Here is a 22,500-nt window from a genome sequence, read left to right as displayed (position 1 = left end):
TGGGGTGCCAGACCCCCAGACCTGCAGAGGGGACCCCTGCTCTGATAGGGACAAACAGAGAGGGTCAAGGACTGTTTGTGTGTTTGTACACACGCATATATGTGTGTGTGTGTGTGTGTGTGTGGGCGTGTGTTTGTGTGTGTGTGCATGCGTTTGTTTGTGTGTGTGTGTGTTACTCACTTTGTGCGATGTAGGCCTTGTGTATGAGTCCAGGAAGCACGTGCCCGTCAGCGATGTTGAAGTTGTCATGGGGACCAAACACATTGGTGGGAATTACAGCCGTGAACCGACGGCCATACTGCTGAAAATACCCCCTTTACCCCACACACACATACACGTATACATACACACACACACACCACACACACACACACACACACACACACACACACATACACACACACACACCACACACACACGCACACACATACACACAAGCACACAAACACATGCATGCACACACAGGCACACGCACACGCAAACACACACACACAGTTAGCTAAATGATAAAGAAAGCTCCTGAAAGTTTAACTTTTATTATTTATACTTCCACCAGCAGCAGTACCTGTTCTGCACGTCGATCATCCTCTTGGCGTAGGAGTACCCGAAGTTGGATTGGTGAGGGGGGCCATTGTGGATCTACAGGAACAACCAGACAGTGGGACGGACAGTCAGTGAAGCTCCGCCCCTTTCAGAGTCAGCGCCCCAGAAACCCCACCACTAACCCCGCCCCCTTCATGACATCATCATCGGCATCACAGCCTGCCTCTTCAAGCTCCGCCTCTTTCCTCACCATGCTCTCATCGATTGGGTAGGTGGTCTTGTCGGGGAAGATGCAGGTGGACAGGCAGGACACCACCTTGACCACGCCCATCTCGTGAGCCGTCTGCAGCACGTTGTCATTGATGTGAACGTTGTTCCTCTGAGCAGACAGACAGACAGACAGACAGGCAGGCAGGCAGGCAGGCAGGCAGACAGGCAGACATACAGACAGACAGACACGGTCAGGTCAATTTGCAAGTTACAGCATGTAAGGCACACATGCAATGTGAAACTAATAGAAATGAGTAAAGAAAGTGGATAAACTGCATCCCAGCGGCCACAACCTCTTACCCAGAAGTCCAGGTTCTGGCGCATGTTCCGGAACAGCCCCCCCACCATGGCCGCCAGGTGGATCACGTGGGTGGGGCGGTGCTTCTCGAACACGGCCCGCGTCTCCGCCGCATCTCTGTGTCAAAAAATGTTTTTTTTAAATTACAAAAAGCCTGAAAAACTGGGTCATCGGTCACGTGCCATCTTTCGCTGGGAGTCAAACCCGCAACCCCCCCCGCCCCCGCCCCCCCCCAGGCCTGTGTGAGCGCTGCAGCGCCGCCCTGCTGGCACACTCACGTCAGGTCGGCGTCCCGCGAGGAGAGGAACGTCCACCGCTCGCCGTCCCGCGCCCCGCCCTCCTCGCTCACCACGCGCTCGATCGCCCGGCCCACCAGGCCGGTCCCGCCCGTCACCAGCACCCGCATCGGCCCCGCCCCCGATTCCATCTGCACCTGGCGGGGGGGAAGAGACGCGGGACAGGTTTCAGTTTTGGAGAGGAATGGGTGCGGAGGAGCGGCGGGGCTACATCAACAAGAGGGCGGGGCTACATAGGGAAGGGGGTGAGACTGGAGTTGGTACAGAATGGGGGGGCCATTCATTCCGACCGACAAGTATATTTATCATTACAAGGAAAGCCAGCAATGCGAAAAACATTTGCGCACTTTTGACATATTCATCCGTTCACAAAACTCGTACTGGAGACAGATTTGTTCATCTGTCACTGAGACAAATAAATGTTAATAAAAAAATGGATAAAACAGCCCTAAGCCAACTGAAAATAAAAAGCAAGTAAATGGTGTCCTAATTTTATGGGAAAGTAAATCCGCATGAACGTAATTAAATTCGTCAGCGCAAAAAATTACAGGTGTATTACAAAACTACCGAAACTGAATCCTGGACAGAGTCTGATTCAGCACTAAATCTTAACCATCCTGTTTAGGGTTATCCACGGTCCAAGTTAATACATAGTGTTGCTATTTCATTGTCATTTAAATACTGATAGCATTTGTCCTGACAAATTTAACTGGCTAACACGGCTCGACCTGTTGATCGGTTAAACCATCAAGCAAACATGCTAGTTAGCTAACAGCTAAAGTACAAATAAAGTGCAAATAAAGTAACACGGTTTTGACTTGCCAGTCATGGCACCACTGACCGCAGCTTGCAAGCCAACTTCAACAGCGAACTATTGTTAGCAATAGCCATCGTCATGTCAACTGACACTGCCCCAGCTCCACAATTAACAGTTAATGTTAATTATTACAAAACCGCAAAAAAAGCTTGTTCTAACTTACCCTTCACGCATACAAAAAAAGCACAAAGCCCAGGATCTTTCTCTTTATAAACGATACTGTCCTTCCGGATGTGCAACACTAACGACGCCTTACTCAAACAACTCGAGGCACGTTTCGAGAGCTAAGAACCGCAAAGGCGCTTGGGTACTGTAGGTTAATTTTCCCACAGTCGACAATGCGGCCGGAAAGAAAGTGGCGGTCACGTGACGGACCGCGGCGATTGTCACGTGACGGACAAGCTATGGCGGCTTTCATGGAGCAGGGCGTGCAGATGGAGTTTCCCTGGAACCGGCTGCGGGTTCTGGAGCTGATCGACCTGTACAAGATCGAGGACGTGCTGTGGAACATCAGCAACCGGGACTACCACAACAAGGCGATGAGACAGGCCGCGCTCGTCCGCCTGAGCGCGAAGCTCGCCGCGCCCGGTGAGTGTGGGAATTGCCGCCGCAAACGTAAACATCACCGCACTGCCGTGTCTCTAGCTCAGTTTGCACGCGGACAGAACCGCGACAACCAGCGCAGCATGTTTTAAATTATTACCACCTCTATCGCTTGTTACTTTACTTTAGCGGTACATATGTCAATGCATAGCCGGACAGCTAACATTAGCTAGCATGCCCAGCTGCGCCACAATGTGGCATAATTCATATAGCATAATGTGTCGGGAAGTGGGCTCGTAACTTAAAGGTTGCAGGTTTGATTCCCGGATGGGACACACTGTTGTATCCTTGCGCAAGGTGCTTAATCAGAACTGCTTCGGTTCGTGTAAGTAGATGCCAGCTATGTAGAAAAACGCAGAAGCGCTGCGTATGTGTGTCTGTTACCTTACATTGAATAAAAATAATCCCATATTTTTCCTGCATGCCTTGTTTACCCTGGTTTTTATTTATTTATTTTACTGCTAACCAGCTAAAGGGTTTAAGTCATTTGGCTCAGGCCTGATGGGGAAGTCAAGATTTAAGATTGGGTTTATTTTCGGCTGAAAGGTCACCGGTCCGTCTGCCTGACGCTTGCTCGCTCGGTCCGTCCTTCCGTCCGCAGTGCACGAGGTGAACAAGAAGCTGATGAACCTGCGCACGTACTACAGCAAGGAGCTGGCCAAGGTGAAGCGCTCGCGCGTCCGCGCGGCGGCCGCCGGGGGCGGGGAGGTCTACCGCTCGCAGTGGCCCTACTTCCACTTCATGGACCACTTCCTCAGCCCGCATGTGGTGCCCCGCAAGTCCCACACACAGGTGAGCTCCTCATCATCGTCATCACCATCACCATAATAATGATGATGATAATAACTGGCTGTGAGAAAAGGAATTTTAAAGCTGTAATATGAATGAAATCATAACCGCAGTCTTTTTCTCTCATTCCATCTCTCTCACGCACATACACAATCACACACTCCTATACACACACTCTCACTCTCTCCTGCACATACATAATCACACACACCCTCTCCTACACACACACACACACACACACTCATGCTGCAGGAGCTGAGGGAGGAGAACGGTGAGGTGGAGGTGGAGCTGGAGGGAGAGGTGGAGCAAACGGAGGCCCTAAGCCCTGTGGTGATCAGCCCTGCCCCACCCACTCCTCCTCCTCCGCCCCTCCCCGCCCCCGGCCCCGCCCCCGGCCTGAGATGGAGCCTGAGCTCTTTCCCGGAGGTTCGGGTGGCCCGGAGGCGGGCCGTGGAGACCCCGCCCCTCTGCGGTGCGAAGCGCCACAGGGAGGACCTGCTTCTGCGCGAGGCCGTGCGGGCCTACAAGACCACCGCGGCGACCGCCTCCCTCGTCCCCGCCCCCCTGGCCCCCGCCGCCCCGCCCCCTCCCACGGCCCCGGCCCCCGCCCCACCCCCGCCTCGGGAGGACGTGGACGACGTGTTCGGCAGGCACGTGGCCAATGAGCTGCGGCTGGTGGGGGACCTGCGCGCCAAGCAGTACGCCAAGCTGCAGATCCAGAACATTCTGTTCCAGGCGCAGTTCGGCCTGTCCTCCCCGTTCCCGTCGTCCGCTGGACCCCCCTCCCCCGACGGCCTGCCCCTGGACACAGAGCTCCCCCCGGACCCTGCCTTCCTGCACCTGCAGATGCCTTCCTCCTCCTCCTCGTACCCCCACGCGGACAGGGGGAACCCCTCTCTGCAGGTGCTGAAGAGCAGCCCACGATCTCTGGAGCCCTCAGAGTAATACCCACCTTCCTCCACCAGAGGGCGCTGCTCAGAGTAATACCCACCTTCCTCCACCAGATGGCGCTGCTCAGAGTAATAGCCACCTTCTTCCACCAGAGGGCGCTGCTCAGAGTAATACCCACCTTCCTCCACCAGAGGGCACTGATCAGAGTAATAGCCACCTTCTTCCACCAGAGGGTGCTGCTGTGTGGCCCTGGGACAGGTGACAGGTGTCGTGAGCTGCTTCTGAAATGGTGGAGGGCAGTTTGACGCCACGTGCGGGCGGACGGATCTGGAAAACACGCTACAGCGATTCGCCAGAACCTGATTCTACTCATCATGGTCCTGAGGTGTATCACTGAGTGTGTCGTACGCTCCACACATCCCCAAACCAGAGTCTGCCACTGGCCACTGGCACTTCTTTCATGTCACAGAGAGGTCCTGCCGTTGAAGCAAATTTAGGGCTTCTCTGTTGGGGCACATTCACAAGCGTTGCTGCTGGATTCTTACCTTGGCAGGGTAGCGAGGACATGCGGTGTCATTGACGCGAGGCATCTCACTAACTTCAGCTGCTTGAGTGCTAATTGCTCCCCCTTGTGGAGAGTCTTCGGCCTGCTAAAGGTGAGAGATTGAGTGAGTGAATGTGTGAGTGAGTGAGTGAATGCGTGACTGAGTGTGTGTGTGTGTGTGAGAGAGAGTGTGAGTGACTTGAGTGTGTGTGTGTGTGTGTGTGTGTGATTGAGTGAATGCGTGACTGAGTGTGTGTGACTGAGTGAGGTGAGCGAGCGAGAGAGCGAGATACAAGTCAGGTCTGTGAGCAGCTTCTCATCTGAAAAACGGAGCTGGAGGTCTGTTGGTCTCCAGCATGTAGCCCTGCGTCTCCCAGCAGCCCTCTGTCAGGCCTGAAGACGCTTCGCGTGTGAACCGTGCGCTGAACCGAGACGATGCACGCGCTGGCGTGCCCCGCCATTTCACCCTCTCAGTCGCCTCTCGCTGGGACTTTCTCATTAACAAGCGGGCAACGCAGTGTCCCCTTCCCTGCAGTCCACGTGTTTGTCTTAGCTGAAGACGTCTGTCGCCGGTGGCGTGCAGTAGAACGAAGGGCAAGGTTCGCTCGTAGAGTAGCGGTGTGCTGAGTGTGGGTGAGCTGAAGATTTCTTCTGTGTCTGGTCTCAGAACGCTGACAAATTCAGCTTTCTTCATTTTCACTGGACCTTTGAGAGTACTGTCATCCAAAAGTGTAAACACTGCAGAAATAAACAGTTTGTAGAAATTGGGTCAAGTTTGTATTGTATTTAATTATTTTATTTTATTTTTTTAAAATAAATGTATCTACTGCAGCACTCATTCTTACCCATTCAGCTAGAATTGCCTGCCCAAAACCCTCAGAAATTGTGGTGGGGACATTGTTCCAACTTCTGGTCTTCCAACCCACTGGACAACCCAGAAATTAAATTAGTTAAATGTATTGTCATTTTGTGATTAAAATCATAACCTCCAGGCCTACCAGGCCAACAAGGCCCCCGTCTGTTCATACCATCAGAAGATCATCGGACTGCCCACGCCACGCCGGACGACTGAACGTCTGGCTCCTCCCCCTGCTGCGAGCACGTCCTGGTCCTAAATCGGTTTGATTATGATCATTACCGCTCAAGAGTTTTTACCAATGAACTGACTGACGGGAGATTTTCCCATGATGCAGCTGACGCCGCGGAAACGGGGGAGGCGCGTTTTCCCGAGCTAATTAATTCGGGGGTCACCCCGCACGCGGGCAGGTGGCGTGTCAAGTCTTCAAAAAACGCGAAGCAATTAACATCTTCATGAATTAATTATCACGGTCCGCTTGTCTGAAGACCAGCTGACACGGCACTAATGAACCACAGCAGCGGAACATCAAAGAGCTTCTTAAACCAAGAGGTGCTTTTGTATAAGATCTTAATTCGTGTCTTTGTTTAAAAGCGAAATTCTTAGTGATAGTAGCCTAATTAGAATTGTGTGCAACTGGAATGCATGCCAAATGCTAACATTGACTCCCAATTAACCTTGTCATGCTTAACGTGATGTTAACGTCTTTCAACGGAACAAAATCCGGCTTCCAACAAACAGCCTATATTTATGTTCTTTGCCGACATTTGTTTTACGTCATTGTTCGGTGAAAAACACGCCAACACCAGCTGTAGAACACCGTAACGTCGTATCCTTTGCCGTAAATCTGCGACCGCGCCCGGCGGCTAGACCTGAGACAAATACATAAAGCAAAGCCCACACCATCTTAGAGACAAACAGAAGGACGCAGAAATACTAATAATAATAATAACAACCATTCTTCCAGCGGGTTGGCATCACGGAACATCTCGTTCGGTTGCAGGAGCGCGCCGTTTCTATAATATCCAGGGCTGTGGCACGGGGCAGTGTCACTCTGCGGGGCAAGTGCGTCAGGAGACCTCCCCCACCGGGGAAAACGGCGGGGGTGTTCGCACGGATTTATTTCGAAACCTCCAGGGCTGCAGTGTTCCCGTGAACGCATGTTAAAACAAACCCTAATCAGTTGTCTTGGCCTTGGGAATGATGCAGCCCATTATCTTGGCTTCCTACTACGTAGAATAGCCTTGGTTTAAGCACATTAGACGGGAATAAACGGGTACACTAGGCCTATTTAATAGTTAATAACACGTATGTTTGGCATGTTCGTCCTGTTCACAGGCTTAGCCTACAGACAGTCAGCAGTCTCTGTGTGTCTTTATGCCCCGATGAAGGTCAGCATTACAGTCATAACACACGGTCATAGCAAGTAGTAATTTTAGTCTTCTCTTCTTCTGGGAAAAAACATTCAATAATCATCAAGGCCTTTAAAAAAAAATTGACAAAAGCAGTACCTTGGAGTTTTATAAGCCTTTCTGCAGAAGTTTACCCAGAGATTTACGCACGGACGTATTGCACCGTTGTTGACGTACCCGCGTCTCCACTTAAAACACGTTTTTGCCATTTGGAATTTCGACAAAATTGTCACATTCTTTAAAGCTAATTTGAACGCAACTCCAAATCTCTTTTTTTTTTTTAAATTTTTTTTTTGCTAGGCATCTTGGCCAAAATGGTAAAATGAATCAAATACCGAAAGGTGGGGAGAACAAGAGAGGGAGAGACAATAGCACATGTATAATTGCACAGTATATGTGTAGTGTTTAAACAATGAAAATGTGCCAATGCAATTTGCATGTAACTGCATGGAAAACAAAGCACATTTTGTCCACGATTATTTAAGCAGTGCTGATTAAATAAAGGTCACCGATCGGCCAGAGGTCCTGCTCACCTGGCGTCCCACGGCTACCTCAGTCCAGATCTGAGGGGAGGGGCTGCTGGCCTCCAGGGCCAGATTCCAGGATCCCCGACCTTGTTAGTGTGCGCTTGAGGATCCATCATCATCGCCATGGCAACGCTGTACGGAAGGTGAAGAGGATGCCTACACAGCTGGGGAATGTGTTACAATTGTTTTTTGTTTTGTTTTGTTTTTTGTTAGAAGAATGAAGGAATCGGAAATGAAAAATAAAATCTGTACAGACACAAGTTCACATTTCAATAATTTATTAAACAATGCCTTGTTTTCTCCCCTAACCGAATGTGACACCGGTATTTTAAAATGGAAACCTTCAGTATGGGGAGGAGGGGTAGGCCCTAGCGGATGTGTGTGGGGTATGCGGTGTGTTGGGGTCGGGGGGGGGGGGAGGACGGGGGGGGGTGCTGTTAGAGGGTGTTGGCTGTGAGGCAGGGCAGTCTCACTGTAGTCTCACACCCCTCTGTCAAAAATATTTATATTAATAATTACAACCATATGGACAAAACTTGTCATAGGAACATCAACAGCATTAGCAAATTAAAAAAATGAACATCAGTTCTATAGAAAATAACAGGAACACAAAAAAAAAATCTCTTCCAGGAAACATCTTTTTTTTGTAAAAAGCTAAAAGTAGCTCAACTGTAATATTAGATTTTTTAAAATCTGTTTTCATGTTCCCAAAATCTTTTCCTTTTCTTTTCTTTTTTTAATTTTTTGAACGACACATGGACATGGGCCTATAGGCATCCAGACGCGTTCCAGACTGTGCCCTCCCTGACTGTGATTGGTCAGCTGGCTGAGCCAATGTCATGTCACTACAGTGTTCCGTAACCCGCGGCGATCTTAAATTCACTGAAAACAACCGCTGAGCTCTCGCCCCGCACCGCCAGACAGAGACGCCCGCTGCCCACTGCTTCCGTCCAGTCCTGACCTTAGCAGATTTTTTCACTTCCAGGTCACGAAAGCAGCGAGGGCTTTGTCTCCGTAGTAACGCTGATCTCTGGATCCGCTTTGCTTTTCAAGGGGTTAGGCGGAAGAGGGGGAGGGGGAGGGGGGTGGGGGTGGGGGGACACATTTCATTCTCTCTTCCACCAGGGCCAAAAATGTTCAGTTCTGTCCCACGCGGGGTTAAAATCACACACAGGTGGAGACCTCGGTTCACACGAGCATAGCTGTTTCCAACACACAAAATTTAATGGCAACATACCAAAAAAACAAAAAAACAAACAAAACAAAAAAAGACACCCTGTTCGTAGGACTAGTTCCATTGCTATTGTCATTATAATTACATTTACTGCTTTGTTAACTTTTGCGGTGTTTGTTTTTTTTTTTTTTTTTAAAGGTATTTTTATTTACTCAATTTTTACATCTGGTCTGTACAGGTGGCTGAATGTACACTTGGGTCATGACAGTTCGGCCTCGTGTCAGTGAGGGCTGGGCGGGGCGGGCGGGGCGGGCGGGGTGCAGTACCGGTGTCTGACCTCCACGTGGCCCTTAGCCCGCCTCCGCCCCCCTCCCACCGTGACATCACTGTTCCGTTTCCACGCCGACTGCGACGGTGTCACCTGTGTGGCTGGTGTGAGCGGGCGAAGGTGAGCGTCAACCAACGTCCGTGCGAGTGTGTGTGTATGTGTGCGCGTGTGTGTGTGTGAGAGAGGGTGCGTGTGTGAGTGTGTGTGTGTGTGTGTGTGTATGTGTATGCGTGTGTGAGTGTGTGTGTGTGTATGTGTGTGTGTGTGAGTGTGTGTGGGGGTGTGTGTGTGTATGTGTGCGCGTGTGTGTGTGTATGTGCGTGTGTGTGTGTGAGAGAGGGTGCGTGTGTGAGTGTGTGTGTGTGTGTGTGTGTGTGAGAGAGGGTGCGTGTGTGAGTGTGTGTATGTGCGTGTGTGTGTGTGAGAGAGGGTGCGTGTGTGAGTGTGTGTGTGTGTGTGTGCGTGTGTGTGTGTGTGTGTGAGTGTGTGTGTGTGTGTGTGTGTGTGTGTGTGTGTGTGTGTGCGTGTGTGTGTGTGTGTGTGTGTGTGTGTGTGTGTGTATGTGCGTGTGTGTGTGTGTGTGTGTGTGTGTGTGTGTGTGTGTGTGCAGGAGTGTCCAGTGTTGCCACAGAAAGCTGAATGGGTGGAGTTTAAGCTGTGAGTTTATTTATGTACCCAGTTGGCTCTCATGACACTGACTAGTATCCCCGCCCATTTTGGCAAGAGGGGAGTGAGGGGGTTGGACCGGCATCCAATCAGCAGTGAGCACTGCTCTGCCTAGCTTCCTGTAGTCAGTCTGTCCCTGTGGTATGGTCCTCCTTTAAGACATTTCACATCCAAATACTCACATAAGACACGCAGTAACGTGCAAAATGTGCACACACACTCCAGTGCACTCGTATGTACGACCTTCACATACAGGCACAAACATACACACACACACGCATGCACGCACACACACACACGCACCCTCTCTCACACACACACACACACACACACGCATACACACACAAACATACACACACACGCATGCACGCACGCCTGCATACACACAAACGCACACACGCATGCACGCACGCCTGCATACACACAAACGCACGCACGCACGCACAGATGAGCACATACATATGCACGCACACGCACACACATACACGAAGCACACAACGCACACACGTACGCACATACACATACACAAAGCACACACATACACATGCAACTTCGGCCCATCTCAAAAGGCATTTGTGGAAAGCTTGCTCAAATAAATAGAAATAAATTACATAAAACAATGGATTAAAAAGAGACAAAATTCCTGTTATATACAATAAACACAGAAAATTAAATTAATTTAAATATCACAACCTTCAGAGGACAATTTGAAATCCCAGGGCAGCCGTATGTGCCAACTCAGCCAGCCAGGTTTGATACAGACGGACTGACAGATGGACTGACAGACAGGCTGACAGACGGACTGACAGATGAACAGACAGAAACTGTATTTAAACTCTTGAGACACGTTCAGAACTGTGATTAGTGGATAGGGAGGGGGTTGGGCTAAAACAAAATCACCTAACTGAGAGAAGGGGGGGGGGGGCGAGGAAGGTGGAGAGAGAGGAAACAGGGGGTTTTGTTTGGCTGTTTGCTGGGGAGGGGGGTTTGGAAAAAGGCTGCTGTTTAAAGGACCTTCTACTTTCTTGTTACAAAAATATTAAAAAGAATTTACAAAAATGTCACATCAAAAATGAATGTAAAAAAGCAACAAACAACAAAAAAGACAGAACAAAACAAACAAACAAAAAAACAACAACGAAAGAAAAGAAGAGAAAGAAAACGTAGCCCTGTTTCCCAGGGCATTAAAGCAGCTGTGGCAGATGAAATGGGGGGGGCGGGGTTCTGGGGGGGTCACAGTGGGGTCACAGCACCGCAGGATTCCGGAACTTCTGCCCCCCCGCCCCCCCCCCCACAGCGCCAGCCTTGCCCCTAGATTACCAGACCTGTCAATCACTCCGCCAGTAACATGGGGCTGAGGTGGCACGTGGAGAATGGGAGTGGGGGGGGGGGGTTGTACGAGCCGAATAGGGGGGCGGAGTCTCATCCAGGTGAACAGCGGGGCCTATGGGAGCACAGTGTCTCTCCGCAGGTGTTTCTATTTGGCAGTCACACCGCTCTTAAAAGCAGAACACCTGAGGATCGGATCTCTGAGTGCCCCTATACACAACCCCCCGTACCCACCCCCCCAAAACAAAAACAGAACCATGCAGGCTTCACCCCACTGACATCAACTAATGTGTGTGTGTGTGTGTGTGTGCAAGTGTGTACATGGGTGTGTGTGTGAGTGTGTGTGCATGTATGTGTGCAGGTGTGTGTACGTGTGGATGTGTGTGTGTGTGTGTTCAGGTGTGAGTGTGCGTGTGTGTACGTGTGTGTATGTGAGTGTGTGTGTGCCTGTGTGTGGAGTGGATGATGTGTGCGTGTGTGTTTGTGTGTACGTGTGCGTATGTGAGTGTGTGTGTGTGCGCATGCGAGAGAGAGAGTGTTCTGTTCCTTTGGCAGTGTGTGGACTGGTATGGGATGAGACATGTTCATATGCATCGATGTGTGTACGGCTGAAAGTGACGGAGAAATGGCAGGCAAATGTGACTGTACAAGATTAGGAAACATTTCCACTAATTTTGTAACCCCCGACAATACGACGGTGATAAATTTACTCTGATTATGAACTGCAGTTTTCTCTTCTCTTTCCACTCGGGAGGGAGTTTCAGAGAACTGGAGTTAAAAAAATCAATACAAAATGCAGGTCAGCGGGACGTTTCCACAATGTCATTCTGTGTGTGTGTGTGTGTGTGTGTGTATGTTTGTGTATGTCTGTGTGTGTGGGTGTGTGGGTGTGTATGTACGTGTATGAATGTATTTATGTGTGTGTGTGTGGTGTGGGACCCTGTGTTGTGGCATTCCTGTCTGCGCTGGGCTATAGTATCCCCTCCATGAAGCTGGTGTCCAGCCTCTGCACCAGCCCGCGGATGAAGGACATCTCCTTGCGTGTGTTCTCGAAGATGACCCGCGGGTCGTCCGACTGACAGCGCAGGCAGTTGGGCGCCATCACCATGGCCAGGTTGTTTATGTCCATCTTTGTGACTGCTACATTAGCGGGTTGGGCAAAGACCTGAGAGAGGAGAGAGAGAGAAAAGGGGGGGGGGGGGGGATGGAGGGAGTGAAGAACAGGCGGAGAGAGGCGACAGAGAGAGAGAGAGAGAGAGAGAGGAAGCAAAAAAGAAAGAAAGAACAGGCAAAGGTGAAGAGACAAAGAAAAACAAGTGACAGAACTGCACGAAGTGAATAAGGAGACCAAAAGGAAGTGGTATAGTACTGGCGGAAGTGGGTGAGGTTGACAGACAGGAAGTGGTACAGTCCTGCAGGAAGCGGATGAGGTTGACAGACAGGAAGTGGTACAGTCCTGCAGGAAGTGGGTGAGGTTGACAGACAGGAAGTGGTATAGTACTGGCGGAAGCGGGTGAGGTTGACAGACAGGAAGTGGTACAGTCCTGCAGGAAGCTGATGAGGTTGACAGACAGGAAGTGGTATAGTACTGGCGGAAGCGGGTGAGGTTGACAGACAGGAAGTGGTACAGTCCTGCAGGAAGTGGGTGAGGTTGACAGACAGGAAGTGGTATAGTACTGGCGGAAGCGGGTGAGGTTGAGGGACAGGAAGTGGCACGGGGCCCGCAGGGAGCGGACGCGGCTGGCGGGCAGGAAGCGGCGCGTACCTGCAGGAAGCGGATGAGGTAGCACAGCACCAGCTTGTTGATGCGGGGCAGCCCCAGCACCACCTTGACGGCGTCCTCGGGGCTGTCGTAGTGGGAGATGCACTCCTCGTAGTGCTCGTGGGGGATCAGCGGCTCCTCCAGCTCCCGGTACCACAGCTTCAGCAGGGAGGCTGCAGGCCAGGGGAAACACAAGCACCCGATGAGGCCATGCGCTCATTCAGACCGCCTGGGCTCCGCATTCACCCGCAGCCTAGAGTCTACAGGGCCCTCTGGGAAATGGTACACACTGAAAATGTATTAAAAAGAAATATAAATTGTTTGATGACACCACGGCATGTGATCAGATCAAGACTACTCAGCAAGAGGGATTAAGCACAACTTTAGAACACAACCCCCCCCCCCCCCACACACACTCTCTCTCTCTCTATGTCTCTTTCTCTCTCGCCCTCCCCCTCCCTCTCTCTCTCTCTATGTCTCTTTCCCCCTCGCCCTCCCCCTCCCTCTCTCTCTCTATGTCTCTTTCCCCCTCCCCCTCCCCCTCCCCTCCCCTCCCCTCCCCCTCCCTCCCCCTCTCTCTCTATGTCTCTTTCCCCCTCGCCCTCCCCCTCCCTCCCCCTCTCTCTCTCTCTCTCTCCCTGCACGCTGATCATTAGGGCCCTACTGGTTGCTAGCCTGCAGGTGGTGCTAAATGCTCACTGCAGTTTGTGCTAATTACGGTTTGCTTGTTGTCTGCGGCTGAGGTGTCGTTTCATCAGCGTTCAATCTGGGGAGGGGGCGGGGCCTGAACAGTTCATCTCTGAACGGATCTCTGTAATGACGTGACAAACGGTTCAATTCTAGTTCTCCATCTCTCCTTTTCTCCCCCTCTCTTTTCACCTCTCCTTCCCCGTCCTTTTTCTAGATCAGTAGGACTGGGACACCGTGGGGTGGGGGTGAGGGGGGGGGGGGGTTGGAAGGGTTCCCCTCTGATTAATCTCCAAACCTGTGGCTCTTTCCAAAAATATGCACTCCTCAGATTCTCATGGTACCCCCACACCACTCCATCATATGTGTGTGTGTGTGCAGAAGAATTTGAGCAGGGCTCATTCAGGGACAACCTGGCACTCCAACTGTGTGTGTGTGTGTGTGTGTGTGTGCATATATGTGTCTGCGTCCAATGTATTGTGGGTACCACTGTTTTTTTTTAGTTTTTTTTTTTAGATTACTTCAAGGCTACGAGGAACTGCTTTTATTTCCTTCAAAAAGAAGCCTACGTTTGGCCACGCAGTCCGGCTCGGGTCGAATGTAAAATGGAGAGGTTCCAGGCGTGGGAGGGGGCCAGGGGTGAGTGGGTGATTCGGGGGATGGGCGGGGGGATTTGGGGTGTTGGGAGGGAGGGTGAGCGATTTGGGGGGGGGGGGGGTGTTGGGTAGATACCTGGGATGTGAGGGTCCTCCAGTCCCGTTGGGACCTTCCACTGATCCACCTGGAGCTTCAGAGCGTTTACTTCATCAATGTCACCAGGGACCCTGCAGGAGAAACCAGCCATTAATTACAGTCTCTCTCACCTGGATACACCTACAGTACGGTCTCTCTCACCTGGATACACCTGTATGGTCTCTCTCTCACCTTAATACACATGCATGGTCTCTCTCTCACCTGAATACACCTGCATGGTCTCTCTCTCACCTGGATACACCTGCAGTGTGGTCTCTCTCTCTCTCTCACCTGAATACACCTGCATGGCCTCTCTCTCACCTGAATACACCTGCATGGTCTCTCTCTCTCTCACCTGGATACACCTGCATGGTCTCTCTCTCACCTGAATACACCTGCATGGTCTCTCTCTCTCTCACCTGGATACACCTGCATGGTCTCTCTCTCACCTGAATACACCTGCATGGTCTCTCTCTCACCTGGATATACCTGCATGGTCTCTCTCTCTCTCACCTGGATACACCTGCATGGTCTCTCTCTCACCTTAATACACCTGCAGTGCGGTCTCTCTCTCACCTGAATAGACCTGCATGGTCTCTCTCTCACCTTAATACACCTGCAGTGCGGTCTTTCTCACCTGGATACACCTGCATGGTCTCTCTGTCACCTGGATATACCTGCATGGTCTCTCTCTCACCTGGATACACCTGCATGGTCTCTCTCTCACCTGGATACACCTGCATGGTCTCTCTCTCACCTTAATACACCTGCATGGTCTCTCTGTCACCTGGATATACCTGCATGGTCTCTCTGTCACCTGAATACACCTGCATGGTCTCTCTCTCACCTGGATATACCTGAATGGTCTCTCTCTCACCTGAATACACCTGCATGGTCTCTCTCTCACCTGGATACACCTGCATGGTCTCTCTCTCTCTCACCTGGATACACCTGCATGGTCTCTCTCTCACCTGAATATGCCCTCGGTCTGGTCTCCGTTGAGGCCCAGCACCTCCTCGGAGAGCCGGGTCTGGACCCAGGGCAGCTCCCGGTCCGGGTAGCGCTCCTTCTGCAGGGCCATCACCTCCTCCAGGGAGCTGCCGAACATGGAGGGGCTGAAGATGGCGTTCCGGGCGTGCTTGATCTCCTCCAGACTGGGCTTCTGCAGGCCCTGGGGAGGGGAGGGGGGCGGGGGTTACCCAGTTAAAAAGGGTTAAAGACTAACACTCTTCCTAGAAGTGTGTCAGGACGTTGAGTGCCGGGGGGGGGGGTGCGCTGGAAGTGTATTAGGACATTGGGTGCTGGGGGGTTTTTGCAGGGGAGGGTGCGGCTGGTGATAAATTGCCCCCATTAGTGCCACGCTGAGAGGCTGGCACAGATTAGGCTGGGGGCACCTGCTGTCCCCTCCACCACAGCCTGGCGACGCCACGGGGGCCCTGGCACTCAAACTGGCACAGAGAAGCATTTACCCGCGCCAGCGTGACCAATCTCCCTCTGCCTGCCTGTCTCTCACTCCTCTCTCTCTCACTCCATCTCTCACCCTCTCCATCCCACGCCCACATGACCAATCTCCCTCTGCCTGTCTGTCTCTCACTCCTCTCTCTCTCACTCCATCTCTCTCCCTCTCCATCCCACGCCCACATGACCAATCTCCCTCTGCCTGTCTGTCTCTCACTCCTCTCTCTCTCACTCCTTCTCTCCCTCTCACTCCATCTCTCACCCTCTCCATCCCACGCCCACACGACCAATCTCCCTCTGCCTGTCTGTCTCTCACTCCTCACTCTCCCTCTCACTCCATCTCTCACCCTCTCCATCCCACGCCCACACGACCAATCTCCCTCTGCCTGTCTGTCTCTCACTCCTCACTCTCCCTCTCACTCCATCTCTCACCCTCTCACTCCTCTCTCCCTCTCACTCCATCTCTCACCCTCTCCATCCCACGCCCACACGACCAATCTCCCTCTGCCTGTCTGTCTCTCACTCCTCTCTCTCCCTCTCACTCCTTCTCTCCCTCTCACTCCATCTCTCACCCTCTCCATCCCACGCCCACACGACCAATCTCCCTCTGCCTGTCTGTCTCTCACTCCTCTCTCTCCCTCTCACTCCATCTCTCACCCTCTCCATCCCACGCCCACACGACCAATCTCCCTCTGCCTGTCTGTCTCTCACTCCTCTCTCTCTCACTCCTTCTCTCCCTCTCACTCCATCTCTCACCCTCTCCATCCCACGCCCACACGACCAATCTCCCTCTGCCTGTCTACCTCTCACTCCTCCTCTCTCCCTCTCTATCCCGTGCCAACACGACCTATCTCCTTCTCTATCTCACTCTCTCTCCATCTCACTCTCTCTCTCACTCCATCTCTCCCTCAGTAGAATTACGTACCCCAGAGGGTGTGTTTTGGGGTGTTCCCTAATGTACCCCAGAGGGTGTGTTTTGGGGCTCGGGGCAGGTGTGGGGTCCTGACTGTGGCATCGCCTGGCGCCTCAGTACACCCCCCCCCCCCCCCACCACTACCCGATTTACCGAAAAGATGCTGCAGCACTGAGGCCAGAGCAGCCTACAGACACAACTGGAGTTTTACAAGATAAAAATAACCCCCCCCCCCCCCCCCCCCCCAAAAAAAAACAACACATCCAAACCCCAAACGCAGAACCCCCACACCCTGCCAGCAGCCTATGAGTCTAAAGGGTCTCTTTCATTTTAATGGAAATTCAATCATCATAACTTTATTTATATCACACTCAGAAGGACAGCACTTCAGTTGGCTCATAAAAGGCCAAACAGCCTCTGTGCGTTCGCTGATATTTTTATTACACGTTTATCTTCCTTTTCCCCTCTTTTTTCTCAAATGTCAGATATTTCATTTACGCATCAGAGGCTGGACAGATGAACTGCAAGAAATAAATCGATTAAAGAAATTTAAATTTAATGCTGTTATCACACCAGCGGCAAGATACCCTTCATCTGAACTAAATTTGGAACAAAAAAAAGGGTTATCTGGGTTTTTTTTAACTCACCTATTTATTGAACATTATTTATGTTAATTTATATTTTATTAATTTAACTCCGTTTGGTTCTGCACATCTGTCAGTTGTCATGTGCTCTCAGTGACAGCTTTAAAATTCCAGCAGCTGTACAGCAATTTCAGATTTGGGTATATAAAACTAAAAAATAAAAGAGATTGTTATTGAATTCTTAATCAAAAACCAGCAGCATGAGGAGAGGTTCTTAATTATGAGGAAAATAAGGACCTACTGAAGCCCAGAGGACCATTAGCACAGAAAAAAAATGTTCTCAGGCAATTAGTGAAACGTCTGACTGTTAATTACAGTAGAACATGAACCAACCCCCCCCCCCCCCCCCCCCAATACACCCTTAAATATGCACTGGAGAAAATGCACATTAGGAGGAACTGCTGGTGAGGAGGGTGGAGGGGTGGGGCTATGGTGCCATTGGTACAATGACAGTGTCAACACAGGATAGTTCCATCTTTACTGGACATTCTCTGGATTACTATACTGAACAGAACAGTCTCTGGATTACTCTACTGAACAGAACAATACAGAAATATTAAGTTACAGTTATAAGAACAGACCTTATCACACACACACGTACACACACACACACACACACACACACACGTACACACACACATACACACACACACACACACACACACACATACACACACGCACACACACACACACACACACACACACACACCTTCTTGGCGCCAGTCAGTGCAGCCTTCTGTAGTTTGCGGTAGCAGTACTTGGCGTAGCTGCTGATGGCAACCCCTGGAACACACAGACAAAACACAGGCATACGCGTGTTAGAATGAGCACACAAAATACACATGGGGGACTGGGAACATGGGAGCAGTCACAGCACGATTGCAGACAAAAGTGAGTTTAGAGAGAAACAGAGCTTTAAAACATGACACCCAGATTATCATCTTCTCTATCCCCCATCCTCTCTCAATAGAGCTTTTATTTATTTATTTATTTATTATCGTTTATTTAACCAGGAAGGTCCCATTGAGATACAGTATCTCTTCTGCCAGGGAGTCCTGGTCAAGATGGCAGCAGAAAAATAAAAGTTTCATATTACAAACATACCAAAAAAAAAAAAGATCCAGATGCTCAGGTGAAGCTGGCTCATGATAACAGCGTGACAGGCCCTGAAACAGGCCCTGAACAGCGGCTTTATTCACTCACACAGGCCCTGACACATTGCTGTGAAAGTCGCCCATCGCGTTCAGCTCCAAGCAGACCAGCCTGTCCGGAACGTGCTGGTCCAGGCTGGGCCTGTTTCTAACGGGGATGGCTTGGCCTGTCCCTGCAGTGCCCAGACTGTGTGTGATACACAGCATCACACCGAACCAAACAGCAGCTGTATTCACTCACTCAGGCATTTATTAAGTGGGAGATAAAATAATGCTCTATAATGGACTTCTCTAGCTTTATTTCTAACACAGTGGGAGTCCCCTGACAACAGTTCCAGAATGTGTTTATGGCCTTGCTTTTATGGTTTGCGGGAGTTCAGGGATGTGTTTATTAGAACAGGAGTCCTCGGACTTGTTCATGATGCCACCACAGCAGGAGTTCTTAGCACATGTCTGTGATGTCACTATAGCCAGAGTTCCAGAATATGTTTATGAGGTCACTACAGCAAGGGGTTCTGAAATGTGCCTATGATGTCACTGCCGCAAGAATTCTAGAATGTGTTTACTGGGCCAGCGTTACATAGGCGCTGGTGAGGTGGGCAAAAACAGGTGTGCTGGTTTCGACAGGAAAACAACTGGGGGGAGAGAGAGTAGGAGGGAAAGAAGGAGGACAGATTTAATCAGTGCTGTACCTCTAATCTCCTTCAGCAGTGCACCTCCTCCTGCTCCCTCCCACCCCCCCCTCTTCCTGCGCCAAAGCCACCCCTCATTCTCAGATCCTTCCACACACACTACCAGCAGCCCCAAACGCGACCCAGCCGCATGCTAAATAAAGCCCTGCCCCATCCCTCTCTGCTGATCAAACCTCCCACACAAGTGAGACCCTTCTGAACAATGCAGAGGCCTGCTGTGGAGAGCATTGATTTGCCCTTTTCTGATGCGTAGCGAGAATAAAAGCGAGAACGAGCGAGAGAAAGTGGGAGAGAGAGAATAAAAGCGAGCGAGAGGGAATTAGAGAGACAGTGAAACAGGGACAAGAAGAGGCACAGCAGATGAGAGAGAGAGAGAGAGAAAACAGTGGGAGGAGGAGAGGAGGTCAGAGGGAGAGAGAGAGAAAAAAAGAAGACTCGAGCACAACGTCCTCCAATCCGGGGGCTACAACCCAATCCCCAGAGCCAATCAGAGAGCACCATCCTCATTGCAGAGAGGCTAATAGGCTGCAGGTGATGGTAAAGTGTCGGTGTTTCTCTGTGCTCTGGGCCAGAGAAGGCAAATGCTGCATCCTGGCTGAATCACAGGACCTTACATGGGACCTGTAGCCCCTCCACCCACTGAAACAGGACGTGCAGGCGCTTTGGTTATACCTGACAGCGGTTCCAGAATGTACATGCGGTGTCATTATGACATCATGACAGGGGCTCTAATGCGCGTTTGTGATGTCACTGCAACGGGAGTTGAAGAATGCGTTTATGATGTCATAATGGCAGGCTCTCAATTATGCAGTTCAAAGGTCACCATGACAGGAGTTGAGGAATGTGTTTATGTTGTCACTATGACAGATTTAAAGGAGACATACAACTGGATTATTATATAAAAAAACATACCTAGGCCCTTTTCACACACACTCACACACACACAAGCACGCACACACACACACACACACACACACACAGGGAAGATAATGGATGAGATGTGATGAGAGGCATCCAGGTCATAAATACACATTAGTAGCACCATTATGCAGTGATTGTCTGAGTCATATTAGTCTGCTCTGAATAAGGTGCAGTACAGGAAACACATCCAGTGCTGTATGCGTTTCTCTCTCAGCTACAGAGAGAACTGAGGGAGATAAAGACATTTCTCCACTCTGGTTTCCCTAAAAACAGCTTTAATTCCTTTATGCATTTTAGGTGTTTCTGTAATTTTCCTAAACCTACATACTGCCACCGAGCAAAGATGGCTAATGGTGTCGTTGTTCATACTGATTCTGTCCTCCTGAGTGTTGAGTTTTTTTTTTCTTTTGGTCAAGTGAAGGACTTCTGAATTTGGGTGAGCGTCGCTGAAGTAGGGGAGAGAGAATTACAAAAAGAGAGAGAGGACTGTGATAATGATCCTTTAGCTTTTAATTCAGTGAGTTTTATTGTCATTAGCACGACTACCTATACAATCAGTAATGCTCCCCCACCCCCACCCTCTAGAGATCGCTTATTGTCTGGTGTCTTTTGTCACCTTTGATTTGGCCACACAGGGCAAGGCTGTGAAGCTGCAGACCCTTCGGTCTGAGGCTGGCAGACAGAGGATTAGGAAAGAGAGAGAGAGAGAGAGAGAGAGAGAGAGAGAGAGGGAGAGGGAGGAGGGAGGAGGAGAGAGAGTGAGAGAGGGAGGGAGAAGGAGAGAGAGAAGGAGAGAGAGAGGGAGAGAGAGAGGGAGGGAAGGAGGGAGGGAGAAGGAGAGAGAGGGAGGGAGGGAGAAGGAGAGAGTGAGAGAGAGAGAGGAAGGGAGGGAGAAGGAGAGAGAGAAGGAGAGAGAGAGAGGGAGATGGAACCCTAAACGCAGCAGCTGGGTGTAACCGGAGGGAAGGGGCAGATTCTGCTGACCACAGGAACACTGCTGGTCACACACTGACTTTTTTTTAAAAAGAAAAAGGATCAATATTGCGCTTCCATAATCACCGCTTTTGTCATCATTTAATAATATAAGTGACATCACTGTTCTGGCAGCACATTCCGATCTAATGAAGTCAAGAGCAATAAAACCATGAACCCAGCTGACCTGAGAGAGAGAAAGTGAGAGAGAGAAAGTGAGAGATATAGAGAGAGAGAGAGAGGTGGGATGGGCGAGGACAGGGAAAGAGACAGAGCGAAGGGGAGGGGGGAGCGGGGGTGAGATGGAGGGAGGGAGTGTGTCGAAAGAGAGGTCTGAAACGCTGTAATGATTTCCGCCAGTTTAACTCAGGATCTCGTTACTTCCAGGTCAGCTGGTGCGGAAGGCAGAATAAACCCGCCCAGCTGCACTCCCCCCTCCTCACTCCAGGGGGCAGCACGCCACTTCCTGTCAGCTGGTGCGGAAGGCAGAATAAACCCGCCCAGCTGCACTTCCCCCTCCTCACTCCAGGGGGCAGCACGCCACTTCCTGTCAGCTGGTGCGGAAGGCAGAATAAACCCGCCCAGCTGCACTTCCCCCTCCTCGCTCCAGGGGGCAGCACGCCACTTCCTGTCAGCTGGTGCGGAAGGCAGAATAAACCCGCCCAGCTGCACTTCCCCCTCCTCGCTCCAGGGGGCAGCACGCCACTTCCTGTCAGCTGCACTGTTGATTGAGACGCTCTGGCCCAACCATCGCATTCAACATGGTAGCTCTCAGGTGGGATCCCAGGAAGGGCAGGGTGTGTGTGAGTGTGTGTGTTTGTGTGTGCGTGTGTGCGTGTGTGTGTGTGCGTTTGTGTATGTGTGCGTGTTTGTGTTTGTGTGTGTGTATGTATGTGTGCGTGTGTGGCCCCAAAACTCCCCCCACTGTGACTGCAGCCCGGTCCCCACGGAACCCTGCCCCCTGGCCCCACCCCCTGGCCCGCCCCCCCGCCCCGGCCCGCCCCCTCACCCTTGGTGTCGTTGAGCGGGTCCATGTGCCGGTAGATGTAGCCCCCCCCCCGCCCCCTCACCCTTGGTGTCGTTGAGCGGGTCCATGTGGCGGTAGATGTAGCCCCCCCCCCCCCCCCGCCCCCTCACCCTTGGTGTCGTTGAGCGGGTCCATGTGGCGGTAGATGTAGCCCCCGCCCCCCCGCCCCGCCCCCTCACCCTTGGTGTCGTTGATTGG

At 51.2% G+C, this 22,500-nt stretch overlaps 4 protein-coding genes across 9 annotated transcripts in view; 2 read left to right on the top strand and 2 right to left on the bottom strand.

Annotated features, from left to right (window-relative positions):
* Positions 1-2,542, bottom strand: part of gfus (GDP-L-fucose synthase) — a 6,413-nt gene extending 3,871 nt beyond the window's left edge. For 4 of the 5 annotated variants that reach the window (XM_035415086.1, XM_035415088.1, XM_035415089.1 and 1 more), the window contains exons 1-7: positions 2,388-2,542; positions 1,390-1,544; positions 1,114-1,228; positions 794-922; positions 566-639; positions 181-314; positions 1-41 (exon numbers count right to left, since the gene is read on the bottom strand). The exon at positions 1-41 is cut by the window's left edge and continues 24 nt beyond it. In XM_035415086.1, coding sequence (XP_035270977.1) covers positions 1-41; positions 181-314; positions 566-639; positions 794-922; positions 1,114-1,228; positions 1,390-1,538 — 642 coding nt within the window. In that variant the 5' untranslated portion in view covers positions 1,539-1,544; positions 2,388-2,542. The remainder of the gene's footprint in view (positions 42-180; positions 315-565; positions 640-793; positions 923-1,113; positions 1,229-1,389; positions 1,545-2,387) is intronic. The other variant, XM_035415090.1, reaches the window with a different exon arrangement.
* LOC118225974 (E3 ubiquitin/ISG15 ligase TRIM25-like) overlaps positions 1-22,500 on the top strand; it is a 487,938-nt gene that overhangs the window by 123,181 nt on the left and 342,257 nt on the right. The gene's annotated exons all lie outside the window — the stretch shown is intronic.
* LOC118225110 lies at positions 2,577-4,561 on the top strand. Its single transcript, XM_035413148.1, has 4 exons — positions 2,577-2,812; positions 3,429-3,619; positions 3,869-4,192; positions 4,244-4,561. The coding sequence occupies exons 1-4, from the start codon at positions 2,629-2,631 to the stop codon at positions 4,559-4,561; spliced, it is 1,017 nt and encodes a 338-aa protein (XP_035269039.1). The 5' UTR covers positions 2,577-2,628.
* Positions 11,758-22,392, bottom strand: arhgap39 (Rho GTPase activating protein 39). Of its 2 annotated transcripts, none has more exons than XM_035415275.1 (6): positions 22,346-22,392; positions 18,249-18,322; positions 15,496-15,695; positions 14,525-14,616; positions 13,109-13,278; positions 11,758-12,508 (listed from the first exon to the last, which is right to left on the bottom strand). In XM_035415275.1, exons 1-6 carry the CDS (start codon positions 22,368-22,370, stop codon positions 12,314-12,316), a joined length of 756 nt encoding a protein of 251 aa, XP_035271166.1. In that variant the 5' UTR covers positions 22,371-22,392; the 3' UTR covers positions 11,758-12,313. The 2 variants fall into 2 exon arrangements, with proteins under 2 accessions (XP_035271166.1, XP_035271165.1); XM_035415274.1 differs by having other exon boundaries at positions 22,285-22,361.

Source organism: Anguilla anguilla, chromosome 4 (assembly GCF_013347855.1).
Source record: "Anguilla anguilla isolate fAngAng1 chromosome 4, fAngAng1.pri, whole genome shotgun sequence".
Classification (NCBI taxonomy): Eukaryota; Metazoa; Chordata; class Actinopteri; order Anguilliformes; family Anguillidae; genus Anguilla; species Anguilla anguilla.
Note: the sequence above shows the minus strand (reverse complement) of the source record. Positions and strands in the feature narration are given on the sequence as shown.

Coding starts and splice junctions, on each gene's coding strand:
- LOC118225110 (XM_035413148.1), top strand. CDS start 2,629: ATGGCGGCTTTCATGGAGCAGGGCGTGCAGATGGAGTTTCCCTGGAAC. Junction 2,813..3,428: donor CGCGAAGCTCGCCGCGCCCG/GTGAGTGTGGGA, acceptor TTCCGTCCGCAG/TGCACGAGGTGAACAAGAAG. Junction 3,620..3,868: donor CCCGCAAGTCCCACACACAG/GTGAGCTCCTCA, acceptor CTCATGCTGCAG/GAGCTGAGGGAGGAGAACGG.
- arhgap39 (XM_035415275.1), bottom strand. CDS start 22,370: ATGGACCCGCTCAACGACACCAAGG. Junction 14,617..15,495: donor CAGACCGAGGGCATATTCAG/GTGAGAGAGAGA, acceptor TTTCTCCTGCAG/GGTCCCTGGTGACATTGATG. Junction 13,279..14,524: donor GGAGGACCCTCACATCCCAG/GTATCTACCCAA, acceptor CCTGGCCTGCAG/CCTCCCTGCTGAAGCTGTGG.